The sequence below is a fragment of the Alexandromys fortis genome, unplaced genomic scaffold, assembly GCF_014885135.2.
Source record: "Alexandromys fortis isolate MF-2015 unplaced genomic scaffold, M_Fortis_MF-2015_v1.1 scaffold_29, whole genome shotgun sequence".
NCBI lineage: Eukaryota > Metazoa > Chordata > Mammalia > Rodentia > Cricetidae > Alexandromys > Alexandromys fortis.
This window is the reverse complement of record NW_026067891.1, coordinates 2,927,933-2,940,416: the sequence shown is the minus strand read 5'-3', so window position 1 is coordinate 2,940,416 and position 12,484 is coordinate 2,927,933. Positions and strand designations below refer to the sequence as shown.

Here is a 12,484-nt window from a genome sequence, read left to right as displayed (position 1 = left end):
TTGTCCTCTTCACTTTCCCACCTGTACATGCATACACAAACACATAATAAATTAATGCAATTTTAAATTAAAAAGAAGCTTTCGGCATCTTTCCAGATGAGTAGTCCTTTTGCTGTCACTAAGCTTCTCCTTCTGCCTCCCAGGTAGACTGGATTTCTGCTGTCTGCTCCGGAGCTTTGCTCACCTGGCCTGCAGGTTTTCGATCTCAATGCTCTTCTCACGTTCCATCTTACACAGGAGCTCCTTCTGCTTCCTGGTTTCTTCCAGGACCCTTTCCTGGGCTCTGAGTTCCTGCTCCTTCAGCTGCTCTTCCAGGGCATTGGCTCTAAGGGCAAAGGGAGGAGATATGCATATCTGTAAGGTAGACCAAGTTTGTTCTGAGCCATTGTGCACTGACCAGCTAGCAGCTGTCCCAGGGAGGCCACCACAAACTCAGACAAGCGAGGCCTGAAAGAAAGAGCCAGAAAGTGCTGGGGTCTGAGGGCCACAGCATCCTGTAGAAAGCAAGTGTGACAGAAGTCCGCACTGCTGAGGCGTGTGGGGACACCTGGTACACGTGGACCCTAAAGGCTGTGATGGAGTTGTGCCTAGAGAAGGGTTCGCTCTGCACTGAGTCCCCTCCAAGATCACTTAAAGAAGAGCCCGGCTTAGGCTTGAGGCTCTGGCCTCTTCCCCAGCTTCCCGCAGAAGACAGAGATGGCCACGGGTGCCATGGCCGCAGTGTGCACACCTTAGCTCCTTTCTGGTGTGTGAGAAAATAGGAATGGCATGCTCAGGGGAGAACAGACTAAAAACAACTCTTAAAGTGCAGACAGGCAGATCCTTGAGTTCAAGGCCAGTGTGGTCTATAGAGCAAGTCCCAGGACAGCCAGGGATACACAGAGAAACCCTGTCTCAAAACAACAACAACAAAACCCCAACTCTTAGAAATGTCAGGGGGTGCGACTCAGAAGTAGAGTGCCTGCTTGGTATACACAGACCCCGGGCTGACTCCAGCAAGGGGCAGAGTGATACGCTCAGAGATTAGGAAAATGAAGACTAAATTTTGAGGGTATCTACTATGACCAAAGGAAGTTAAGGCTGATGAGAAAAGAAGAGACTATAGACAGAGCTTTAGGATTCCCCTGAAGGGCTGGCAAGATGGCCTGGCAGCTAAAGGTGCTTGCCATCAAGCCTACCTACCTGAACTTGAGTCCCAGAAACAACAGGGTGGAAAGAAAGGACCAACTGCCTCAGTCTACACACACACACACACACACACACACACACACACACACTCCTCAGAGTTAAAAACTGACAATCAATGCTCAGCACAGAAACTACTTGGTCACTTAGAGACAGGCAGGGAATGTGAAGAACAGCAGCACGGGCTGAGGTGAAGCTCAGACGCATTCAGAGCTCCACCTCCTAAGTGCTGGGATTACAGGCTAACAACCCCAGACTTGGCTCCTTTTCCTTTCTTTTTTAAAGATTTATGTGCATGTGTGTTCTGCTTGCATGTATGCAAGTGTGCACATGTGTGCCTTGTGCCCATGAGGTAAGACATGCTGGCACTGGAGTCATAAACAGCTGTGGGCTGCTGCGCAGGTGCTGGGAACTGAACTCGAGTCCTCTGCATGAGGAGCAAGTGCAGCATCTCCAACTCCTTGGTTTCTTTTCATTTCTTCTCCCTCCCTCTCCTTGTTTTTTTTTTTTTTAATATATTTATTTATTTATTGTGTATACAATATTCTGTCTGTGTGTATGCCTACAGGCCAGAAGGCGGCACCAGACCCCATTACAGATGGTTGTAAACCATCATGTGGTTGCTGGGAATTGAACACCTTTGGAAGAGCAGGCAAAGCTCTTACCTCTGAGCCATCTCTCCAGCTCCCCCCTCCCCCACCTCCTTGTTTTTTTGAAACAGGGTGTCACTCTGTAGCTCAGGCTGGTTTTGACTTACCATCTTTCTGCCTCTTCTCTTCTGCTCTACGCAGACAGCAGTGGCACCTCATTTCTCCTTGCCCACATGAGGAAACCACACAACTGGTCTTCCTGTTTAGTTTACTTTGTGGCTAAGCCACTTGAAAAGGCTGAGGTCTGCAGAGGTCAAGCCCTGTACAGGACCCCCTTACCTGTTCCTCTAGGACATCACTCTGCCCTCAGCCGCATGGCCCCTACTGCTGTCCTCTGACCCTGGACAACCATGTAAGCTGCAGTGACTCCATTTCCTCTTCTGCCTCCCACAGCTACTGAAGGATGAATGAGGGGAGCAAGAGCCTCGAGAGCCTCCAGACAGGACCAATGCCAAGGCTGGAGTGTTTCCCTCAGGGCAGGCTCTCAGAGTCATCAGAGGCTCCGGTGCTATGAACCGGACCAAGGGCTTAAGAAACTGAGTTTCAGGACAGCCAAGGATACACAGAGAAACCCTGTCTCAAAAAACCAAACCAAAGCAAAACCAAGGAAAGCCAGGACACGGATATATGAAGGCTCTGGGTGCAGCGATGCCCCCCACTCTGTGGCTCTGTCTTGACTCAGAGACGCATACAGCACATGTTCCACTGCTGAGCCACCCTCCACACGGATTTATTTACTGCTTAGCATTTGAAAGATTTATTTTATTTCTATTTTATGTGGGTGTTTTGACTGCATGAATATTTGTGGACCACATGTGTACAGTGTCTGTGGACGCCAAGAGAAGTATTGGATCCTCTGGAACTGGATTAACAGACAGTTACAGGCTGCAATGTGAGTTCTGGGAATCAAACCTAGATCCCCTCAGCTGCTGAGCCATCTCTCCAACACCTTGTTTTAAAATTTTAAATTCTGTGTGTGTGCATGCATGTGCTGTGTGTGCGTATGGAAGGAGAAGAACACTTCGGTTGTTATCCCGTCCACTTCTTGTGGCGCTCACTGATTAAGCTGTACTGGCTGCCAGCAAGCCCCAAGGATCCTCCTGTTTCTACCTCCCCAAGAGATGGCTCAGAGGTTAAGAGCACTAGTTGCTCTTCCAGAGCAGCCCCTAATTCCAGAGGCAACCATGTGGTGGCTCACAACCATCTGTGATAATATCTGGTGCCCTTTTCTGTACAGAACACTTGTATACATAAAAAATAAATCTTAAAAAAAAAAAGAAGTGTATGCCCTCGTGCCTAGCATTCACATGGATTGCGGACATAATCCAGGTCCCCATGTTTGCCAAGGCAAGCACTTGACTGACTGAGCTATCCCCCAGTACTGTAACATAGCTTAGGTTGGTCTTGGACACACTATACAGTCAAGAATAACCTTGAACTCACAATACTCCTGTACTTCCCAAGTATCTGGATTGTGCAGCACAATGGCCAGTTCTCTGTTTTACGTTGTACTTCTTCTGGAGGATAGAACTGTCTTGCTTGCATGCAGGCACGTAGTGCCCTCACTGTCTTTTGGGGGCCCTACTGTCTATAATGGTGTGGCAGACTATTCAGGTCAGAGCTTCAGATCAACCTGATGCAGTCCTCTGGCCATGCCTGGCACTCACCTGGCACCTGAGTAGACGGATGGTACTAAGTGAGAGCTAGTTCTCTGCAGGATGCTGCTCGGTGAGGAAAAGCACACAGGGTGAGGGTGATGCTGTGATGCTATGGGGTGCCAGGCCACGGCCACACTCACCTGTGCACCAGCTGTAGGTTCTCCTGCCTCAGCCTGCCATGCTGCTCCCCGGCAGCTGCACTATCCTTCTCCAGCTCTGACACACGCCTCTCCAGGAAGACAACCTAGGTAAAGAGATAAATGCTTGAGGAACAAGCAGAAAGAGGCAGAAGCTGTGCCCCATGGGGGCATCTGGGAGCCAGCGTGGGAATTCCCATGCCCACCTGCTGAGTGGGAGTCAAGCTCATCCTTACAGACTATCTCAGAAACCCACAGCAGTGCAGCCCCCGCACTGTGACAGGGTCACAGTCAACTAAATAGAACAAGACAAATGTCATTGAGAAATTCGAGCCCAAAGGGTACCAAGAGTACCTTCTGGTTTGTGCATGGGCCCATGAGGCTCACCCAGACACACATTACATGTGAGAATCGACTGACAGATAAAACACACAGAGGCGGCCCAGATGTCTGGGGACAGTAGGGACAGAAAGGGCCATGTCTCAGTCTCTTCCTCCTTTAGCCTCAGAATACAATGTAAGAAGGGGACAGCAAAGGTGAGGCTGGGAGCAGTGAGAAGTGAAACACGGCAGAGAAGAGGCCTGGGAGAAACAGGAGCAGCCAAGGCAGGTTCAGCGGGGGCAGGTAGGGTGTCAAGACAAAGTGGGCACAGGTGACCGCAAGGCAGAGCACAAGAGGAGGTCAGATGGCTGGGAAAACCTAAGTGGAAATCGTGAGTGCAGTGTGAGGAAAGGCAGGTGTACAGGCAAGTGAGGTGTGGTACAGGGGAAGTAAGGGGAGCTGGAAGATGGGTGAGAGAAGGTGCAAGGGAAGGCAAAGCCAGGCACAGATGCCTGGCAGGTACAGGAAGAACCACGTAGGGCCACCGCCGCCCTTACTAGACTCAGACTGGCCCTTAGCAAAGGAGCATGGCCACAGTGAGGCTCCAGGTCAGGCTGTGGCAATATACAAAAGGCAAGCCCATGGTAGAGTTTGAGATGAGAATGCACTAAGGGCTCAAGTACTGGAACAGCTGGTGTGATGGCCATTCTTGTTTGCCAGTCTGACTACATCTGAAATGAACTACAACCCAAGGAGTTGAGCACACCTGAGTCCCAGCCTAGGAGGGAGTCAGCAGTTAAACTTGGGATGGGGACAAGTGGAAGGACCCTATTGGAGCTGAGGACTTGGGACCCTCAGGTTCTCAAGGATTTCTCACCCAAGGAAGTCATTCTTTCCACCTCAGCAGAAGAGGTCCTCCCACCCCAACACTCTGAAATACTGTTGATTATGCCTTTCACTGAAGAAATTAATCCTTCACTGTCTGCTAAACCAGCAGTGGTTTTGTCTCAAGGAGATGCCAGGCAACACAACACTGATGTTCCTCATGGCTGACCAATAGCTGCCTCTAGACCCGTAACTAGACTTAAAGCTAAGCGGGCTCCAGAGGGGAGGTGGGAAGTGTAGTCCACGAGGAGGTGCACCCACTACTAAAGAGCTTAATGAGTTTACTAATTCAATCAAGCAGAAGTCTGGAGAATATGTGTGGGAATGGATTTTATTTATTTTTGTATTTTCAGGACAGGGTTTCTCTCTATTAGCCATGACTGTCCTAAAACTAGCTCTATAGAGCAGGCTGGCCTCAAACTCACAGAGATCTGCATAGCTCTGCCTCCTGAGTGGTGGGTTTACGGTGTGGGTCACTATCACCTGACAAGGGAATGGGTTTTAAGAGTATGGGATAATGGTGGAAGGCACATGAAACTAGATCAGGCTGAGGTTACTGACATGGGCCCACTGATGGAGATTCTCGGTTTACTATAGATGCTCCCACCACAGTTAAAAAAGGTGTCAAAAGTTTTTTTGAATGGTTGGCTGAAACATTTGTCAAAAGATGGCCCACTGACAAGGAGCTGGAGATGCTGGTACCCTTGGGCTTAGTGTTGATTAAGGGACTTTTAGGCTCAGGGAAATGGCGATGCTAGAGCAGGCACAGACTGTGTAAACCTAAGCCTTCACAATGGGAAGGCCCAGAAGACATGGCCTTCACTAGCTGTATAAGACAAAGAATGGTGAGGGGCACCAGCACATTTGAAGAGCTTTGTTGTCGCCCTTCTCCTTGTGCCAGAGCTTAGCTTGGAAGAATGAAATACAATGGGTTTAACTGGGCCCGGAAGTATCAAGGGCCAGGTGGTAGCACTGAATTGCCAAAGGCAGGGTATCTAGTTATTGTAATGGTCAGCACAAACAAAGGAACTTTTATGGTGGCATGACTCACATACGAACCTTTGGTACTTGCTAATCAGTCAAAATGTTCCCAGGTATGAAACAGATAAGAAGCCTACTGCGTTTTTGTTTGATCTGTATAAGCAGAAAAATTCTCAAAGGAAAGAAAGGCTATATTGGATCATGGCAAAGGGGAATCTAGGCCTGTGAACCAACTGCCAGATTTGAGCCAGTTTGCAGATCCAGAACCCATTGAATGAAGGGATGGCCAGGTCCCCTGAGGAAGGACCTTGATAAAATACATAAGAGTTTTACTGTTAGCATTTCTCCAGTCCTTCCCCAGAGGGTCCTGCAGCCTCTTCCAAAGGGAACTGTACACTGGGGGAAAGGTAACAATCAGACTTTCTGGGGTCTGTTGGACATTGGTTTTGAGTTGATGCTGATTCCAGGAGACCCCCAAGAAACATTGCTGGGCCTCCGGTTAGAGAAGGGGCTTATGGAGGTCAGGTGATTAATGGAGTTTTTCTATAGTCTGACTCACAGCAGGTCCAGGTCCTGGACTGATCCTGTGGTTATTATATGATCCAGCACAGCCTGAAACCCTTAAGCCAACAGGCTAAAAAAGGAAGGCGTTAGGAGGGATGATTGATCCAGATTACCAAGGGGAAACTGGATTGCTTCTCCACAATGGAGGTAAAAACGATTATTTGTGCAGTGTGGGTGATTCTTTAGGGCATCTGTCTCTTGTCCTAGGAATAAAATCAATGTGAAACTGTTAACAGCCTAATCCAGACAGGATGACAAAGGACACACACTCTTTAGGAATGAAGGTGTGAAAAAGAGCCAAGATCTACTAAAGTTGCTTACTGAGGATAGAAGAAATACAGAATGGGTAGCCAAGGAAGGTAGTTATAAATACTAGCTCAGGGCAAATGTCCAGTTGCAGAAACAAGAATTATAATTAACGTTAGTATTTCTATCCTATTTTGTTAAGAATGTGGTTATACAGGTATTTATGTTTTCCTTCCTCGATTTCTGTTTCTTTACCATGAAATATAACATCAACTAGGAGGTGATGGCCCACGCCTTTAATCCCAGCACTTAGGAGGCAGAGGCAGGTGAATCTCTCTGAGTTTGAGGCCTGTCTGGTCTACAAAGTGAGTTCCAGGACAGCCCCTAGCTGCCCTAGAACTAACTCTGTAGACCACACTGGTCTCAAACTCCCAGAGATCTTCCTGTCTCTGCCTTCCAAGTGCTGGGATTAAAGGCACCACCACTGCCCCCAGCTGGGGATTTTTTTTCTTAATTAAAGCATTTGAAGTGGGAAGACCCAAATTTAATCTGGGTCACACCTTCTGCTGACAGCCTCTACAAGGACATGGAAGAAGAAAGCTTGTTCTTTGCCTGCTCGTTCCCAATCTCGCTTGCAGTCCATCCCTTCACTGGCATCAGAGCCCACTGTTTCGGGATTCTGGCTTATTCTAAGAGTCCAGCCTTGTGGACTGAACTAACTACTGGATTTTTTGACCTTCCTTTGGTAGACGGCCATTGCTGGACTAGCTGGACCACAGACTAAACTATTCTAATGAGAGGGAGAGAATCCCAAGTTCTGTTTCCCTGCAGAACCCTCATGGCTGTTTCACAGTGTGAGCTCTCAGCTGCTGCTCCAGTGCCATGCCTGCCTGCCACGATGGCTCCTGCCGCGATGGTGATGGCTCCTATCCCTCTGGATCTGCAGCACCAGGTCAACTCTCTCTTCTGCTGCTTTGGCCATGGCATCGTATCACAGTGACAGTGTCAGGGCTAAAAGAAACTCAGGACAAATGGCTAACTGTGGTTCCTACTAGCATAGCAAAGTTGTCTGCGAGCGTCCAGGCTCCCTCAGTACCTGTGGCTCCTCTCAGCTCTCCATCCCGCCACGCCCTTCCCCAGCTTTCCCTTCCCCCAAATTTTCATTCCTATGTAACTCATTTTGGTCATGAGCTCTCTTGGCCTCTTGGCTTTCTCCAGGCCCCCTCTCTCATGCCTCTCTCTCTTCTCTCCCCCTCCTGAAATGGCCCACTTTAGTCTGCTGGTCATGTTCACTACTTTCTCTCCTGCTCTGGAGTCTTCCAAAGGCCTCTGGCTATGCTTCCCCTCTCGTATCTACAATAAAAACCTTCTCCTCAACTATTGGAGCAGTCAGATCCTTATTTCATTCCAGTAGAAAAATACCTAAGGCAGAAGCTGGTATCAGGGTATGGGCTACTTCTGTCACAGGCCTGACCATGCTGCTTTTGGGAAGAATGTCAGACATTGGGACTCAGAAAGGGTTGAATGCTACAGACGGAGTTTAACCACCCATCCTAGGAGGAGCTGGGAAGACAGCAATGCTGAGAGCAATGTGGACTATAGAGGCCCAGAAAGAGGGAAAGAATATTAGTAAGTGGGCTATAGACCATTATTATGGTATTTTAACAAAGAATGTGGCCGCCTTTAACCCATATCCTACGAATCTGCCTGAAACTAAACTGAAAACTAATTAATTATTTTGGCAGAGGAGATTTCAAGATGGCTTAATACTGACTCACTCTGTAGTTGTTAGCAATCACCTGTATGCAGGTCTATAATGGGGCAAAAAGAAATACAAAATGTACAGTTTGAAAAAAAAAAAAACAGGAAACTTAACGTTAGAGCCAGGGTTTGTGCTGAAAGAGATAGAGAGGCCTGATGAGAAATGGAATAAAGGAGGGGTGCCTCAGGGCAAGACTCCCCTCCCAGCTGTGCTTCCAATAGACAAAAATGAATGCCTGAAGACTTTTCTGCTACAAAGCAACAAGAAATGTGCTGTACTGGAGGGGACCAGGTTCCATCCCAACTCCATGAGGTTCTGGCTTTAGACTGAAGAGTACGTGAGTGAAAGATTAGGGACTCTTGCTCCAAGGTTAAAGACCGCAGCTGAGGTCAGGCCTGTGGCAGGGGAACTGAAAGTAAAGCCTTAGAGACCCTGGGATGTTGGAGATGCCAACGCCATGAGATGTCTGCCCGGGAGAGCTGCACCCAGGAGGCAGAACCAGCCCAAGAGAGAGAAGCGTGTTGCAGTCAGGAAGGTTGGAAGGATGTCGTCATCTAAGCCCTTTGACACTGAACACAGAGTTACAGGATTTGGAGCTCGCCCTGCTAGACTTTGGTCTTGCTTTGGTTTTCCCCATGTGCCCCTACTGCTCTGTTCTGGAATGGTAATATATTCTATGCTATTGCATGCTAGAAATATGTGATTTCCTTTTTGTGTTTATATGGGTTATAATTAAGAGATTACAGATGGGCGGTGGTGGTGTACGCCTTTAATCCTAACACCCAGGAGGCAGAGGCAGACAGGTGTTTGTGAATTTGAGGCCAGCCTGGTCTACATATCAATTTCCAGGACAGCCAGGGCTACACAGAGAAACCCTGTGTGGAAAACAGAGGGAGAGAGAGTGAGAGGAGAGAGAAGACAGAGGGAGAGAGGAAGGGAGAGAGAGAAGAAAGATACTACCTTGAGGCTCAGAGAGTCTCTGAACTTTTAAACTGGGTTAAAGATGATGGGACTAAATGCATTTTGCATTATGGTATGACCACAAAACTATGGGTCTAAGGAGTTAAATATGGTTTGAATGAGAATGGCCCCCATAGGCTTGTATATTTGAATAGTTGGTCCCCAAATGAAGGAACTGTTTGGGAAGGATGGGGGTGTGGTCTTGTTGAAGGAGGTGTATCCCTGAGGCAGATGCTGAATTTCCAAAAGCCCTACCCACTTCCAGTTAGCTCACTCTGCCTCATGGTTGTGTCTCAAGACGTGAGTTCTTAGTTTCTGTTCCAGTATCACGTCAGCCTGCCTGCTGCCATGTTCCCAGTCATCTGAGACTGTAAGTTCCAAGTAAACTATCTCTGGCGTCACCGGCTTGGTACTCCCCTGAAATGACTCACATAAAGGAACCTGGGACAATCTCACACAGTAACTAATGGCAATCTGTTGAGATAGTTCACTGGGTCCTTGCTACCAAACCTCACAACATGAGTTCTGTCCCTGGAACCCATATGGTTGAAGGAGAGGACCACCTATAACTGACACACATGTGTGTGGTATTAGTGTAACAACACACATATACAACAATAAATACATATAAATATAAAACAAAAAATTATGCCTCTTGTTTGGTAATACTCCTTGTGGCTTGCTCTACCCAAATGCTATGAAATGCCTCTCTTATATGACATAGGCATTTGGGGGAACCAAGGCTGAGAAAAGGATTTAAATAACCAGATGATACCACTGCCATTTTCACTGAGCTGTACCAACAATATTCTTCAAGTGCCAAGAAGAAACCATGTGCTCCCAAGCACCACCCACCACCTCACAGAGCACAAGGACAGGCCTCAGCTCCCGTAGCATCCCTATGATACTGCGTATCACCTCTTCTCAACTCTCACACACAGCACCTACCTTGTCGGCAATATCCTCCTCTGGGCACTCCACAGGCTCAGGGGGAGGGTCCTCCAGGGCATCCATGGTCAGAGTACCTGACTGGTGCAGATACCTACAGAAAAGAACCAATAGCAGAGGGAAGAATGGAAAAACCCAAAAGATAAACTCTTCAAACAAGAGTACTTCCAAGTCCCTCTGAAAGGCAGGCATCAGCCTCATGGAGCACATGCCATCCCAGCTCCTGGGGGGCACTGTTCTCCTTATTGCTGCACCAAGAAGGGGCATCCAATCAGCATTACCAAGGAGCCGGGAACAAGCAGATTGTGCTCCGTAGCTTGAGCCCTCCCAGTACTCTTTAGAACCGGTCAGCTCAACCTTTCCCCTGCCAGCAGAGGGGACAACAGGGTACTTTGGACCAAGGTGCAATAAAACACATCATTCCCCAGCATGATATGAAATAATCTCAAATCCACTAGAGGTTCATCAAATATTAATTTAGCATCTTGACTCCTGTATAGTATACCTACATGTGCCATGTGCCTCATTTTTTTTCTTTTGATATGAGGGGTTTTTGTTTTGTTTTGTTTTGTCAAGACAGGGTTTCTCTGTGTAACTGCCCTAACTATCCTGGAACTCATTTTGTAGACCAGGCTGGCCCCAAACTCACAGAGATCTGCCTGCCACTACCGCCCAGCCGAAATGAGGTCGTCCTTAATATATATGTAACACAGACTGGCCTCAAACGTGAAATCTTCCTGCTTTAGCAGGCTGATTCCTGTGGCCAGTTCTACATACATTTTATTTTTGTTCTGAGATACATCTTGCTGTGTTTGTTGGTTAGTCTGGAATTTGCCCTGTAGACCAGGATGGCCTCAAATTCTGAGATCCACTTGCCTCTGCTGGATTAAAGGTGTGCACCACCATAACCAACTTCTACTTACATCTTTTTTTTAAAGATTTATTTATCTATTATATATACAATATTCTGCCTGCATGTATACCTGTTGGCCAGAAGAGGGCACCAGATCTCATTACAGATGGTTGTGAGCCACCATGTGGTTGCTGGGAATTGAACCCAGGACCTTTGGAAGAGCAGGCAGTGCTCTTAACTGCTGAGCCACCTCTCCAGCCCCTTCTACCTATATTCTTAACACTTATTTTTCCAGTGTGCTCTCTGTGGTACTGAAAGTTAGGGGTCCTGGGGGCATTGTGAACCTCACAAGTCACTCAGGTCAAACCTTGATTCACAGGTGGAGCTCAGTATAGGATGCACCCAGGTGCAGTCCTCTGGGGCACCAGTGTCAGCGGTCAAAGCTGCTGACTGGCTGGGCCCAACACTAACCCTGCAGTCTCAAGGAACCACAAGGATTTGTCATTTTGCTCTTGGCAGAGGTCACTCCTCAGCTGCAGCTGTTTGGACAAGCTTGCTTAGCTATGCTAAGTCTAATTGAGCAGCAGTTCACACACCTGCCGTTCAGGGCACTGGGCAGAAGTGGCAGCAAAGCTGTGTGCCCCACACTTGGGGGCAGGCTCGAAACAGACCGGCATGACCTGAAGAGAGCACTCAAGCTCACCGAGCCTTCTCTTATGAAGTGGGAACAATCTGTAGGCAAGTAAGGGGTTTCAGTGAGTTTTTATCAAGAGTATTTATAGGCAGCTTTGGTTAGGATTCCACAGACTGAGGATTCAGCTGTGGCATTTCTCTTTATCAGTGAATGAAGCTGTTTCCTTTCTCACTAGCCGAGCTTGTACATTTCCTTTTCCTTTATTTTCCCCCCTCATGAATATTTTAGGGGGAAAAGGAAGCAAACTCCTCTACCCTGGGAACATAAGAACACTGGGAGAGCCATTTACTTCTGGAGCCTGCTGTATGTTTCCTCGGATTCTCAAAAGGCTGCTTGCTGACAAGCACTGTGTTCTCAGACAGTCACTGCTTTTAAACAGGAACTTGACCTCAAATTCATGCCACTCCCTGGAAAGGAAACTGCCCACCCTAGACCCTAGAGGCCACCCTGTGCAGTGGCCAAGGCCTGAGCCTAGCTCAGGATAAGGGAACATGCTGTCCCTTAGCACCCAGGATGTGACCTCTTGGTAAAGCTGAGGTTGTCTAGTTTGGGGAGTGTGGCTTATTTAATCCCCACCAAGAAGAGGAGTTCTTCCTAAAACTCCACTCAAGAATCCCCAGGAGGAGGGACTGCAGGTAAC

At 48.0% G+C, this 12,484-nt stretch overlaps 1 protein-coding gene across 4 annotated transcripts in view; it reads right to left on the bottom strand.

The window, feature by feature from the left end:
• Nucleotides 1–12,484, bottom strand: part of Rab11fip3 (RAB11 family interacting protein 3) — a 77,821-nt gene that overhangs the window by 4,502 nt on the left and 60,835 nt on the right. For all 4 annotated transcript variants that reach the window (XM_050128450.1, XM_050128223.1, XM_050128293.1 and 1 more), the window contains 3 exons: nt 10,298–10,391; nt 3,634–3,737; nt 185–325 (listed from right to left, as the gene is read on the bottom strand). In XM_050128450.1, the coding sequence (XP_049984407.1) occupies nt 185–325; nt 3,634–3,737; nt 10,298–10,391 (339 nt within the window). The remainder of the gene's footprint in view (nt 1–184; nt 326–3,633; nt 3,738–10,297; nt 10,392–12,484) is intronic.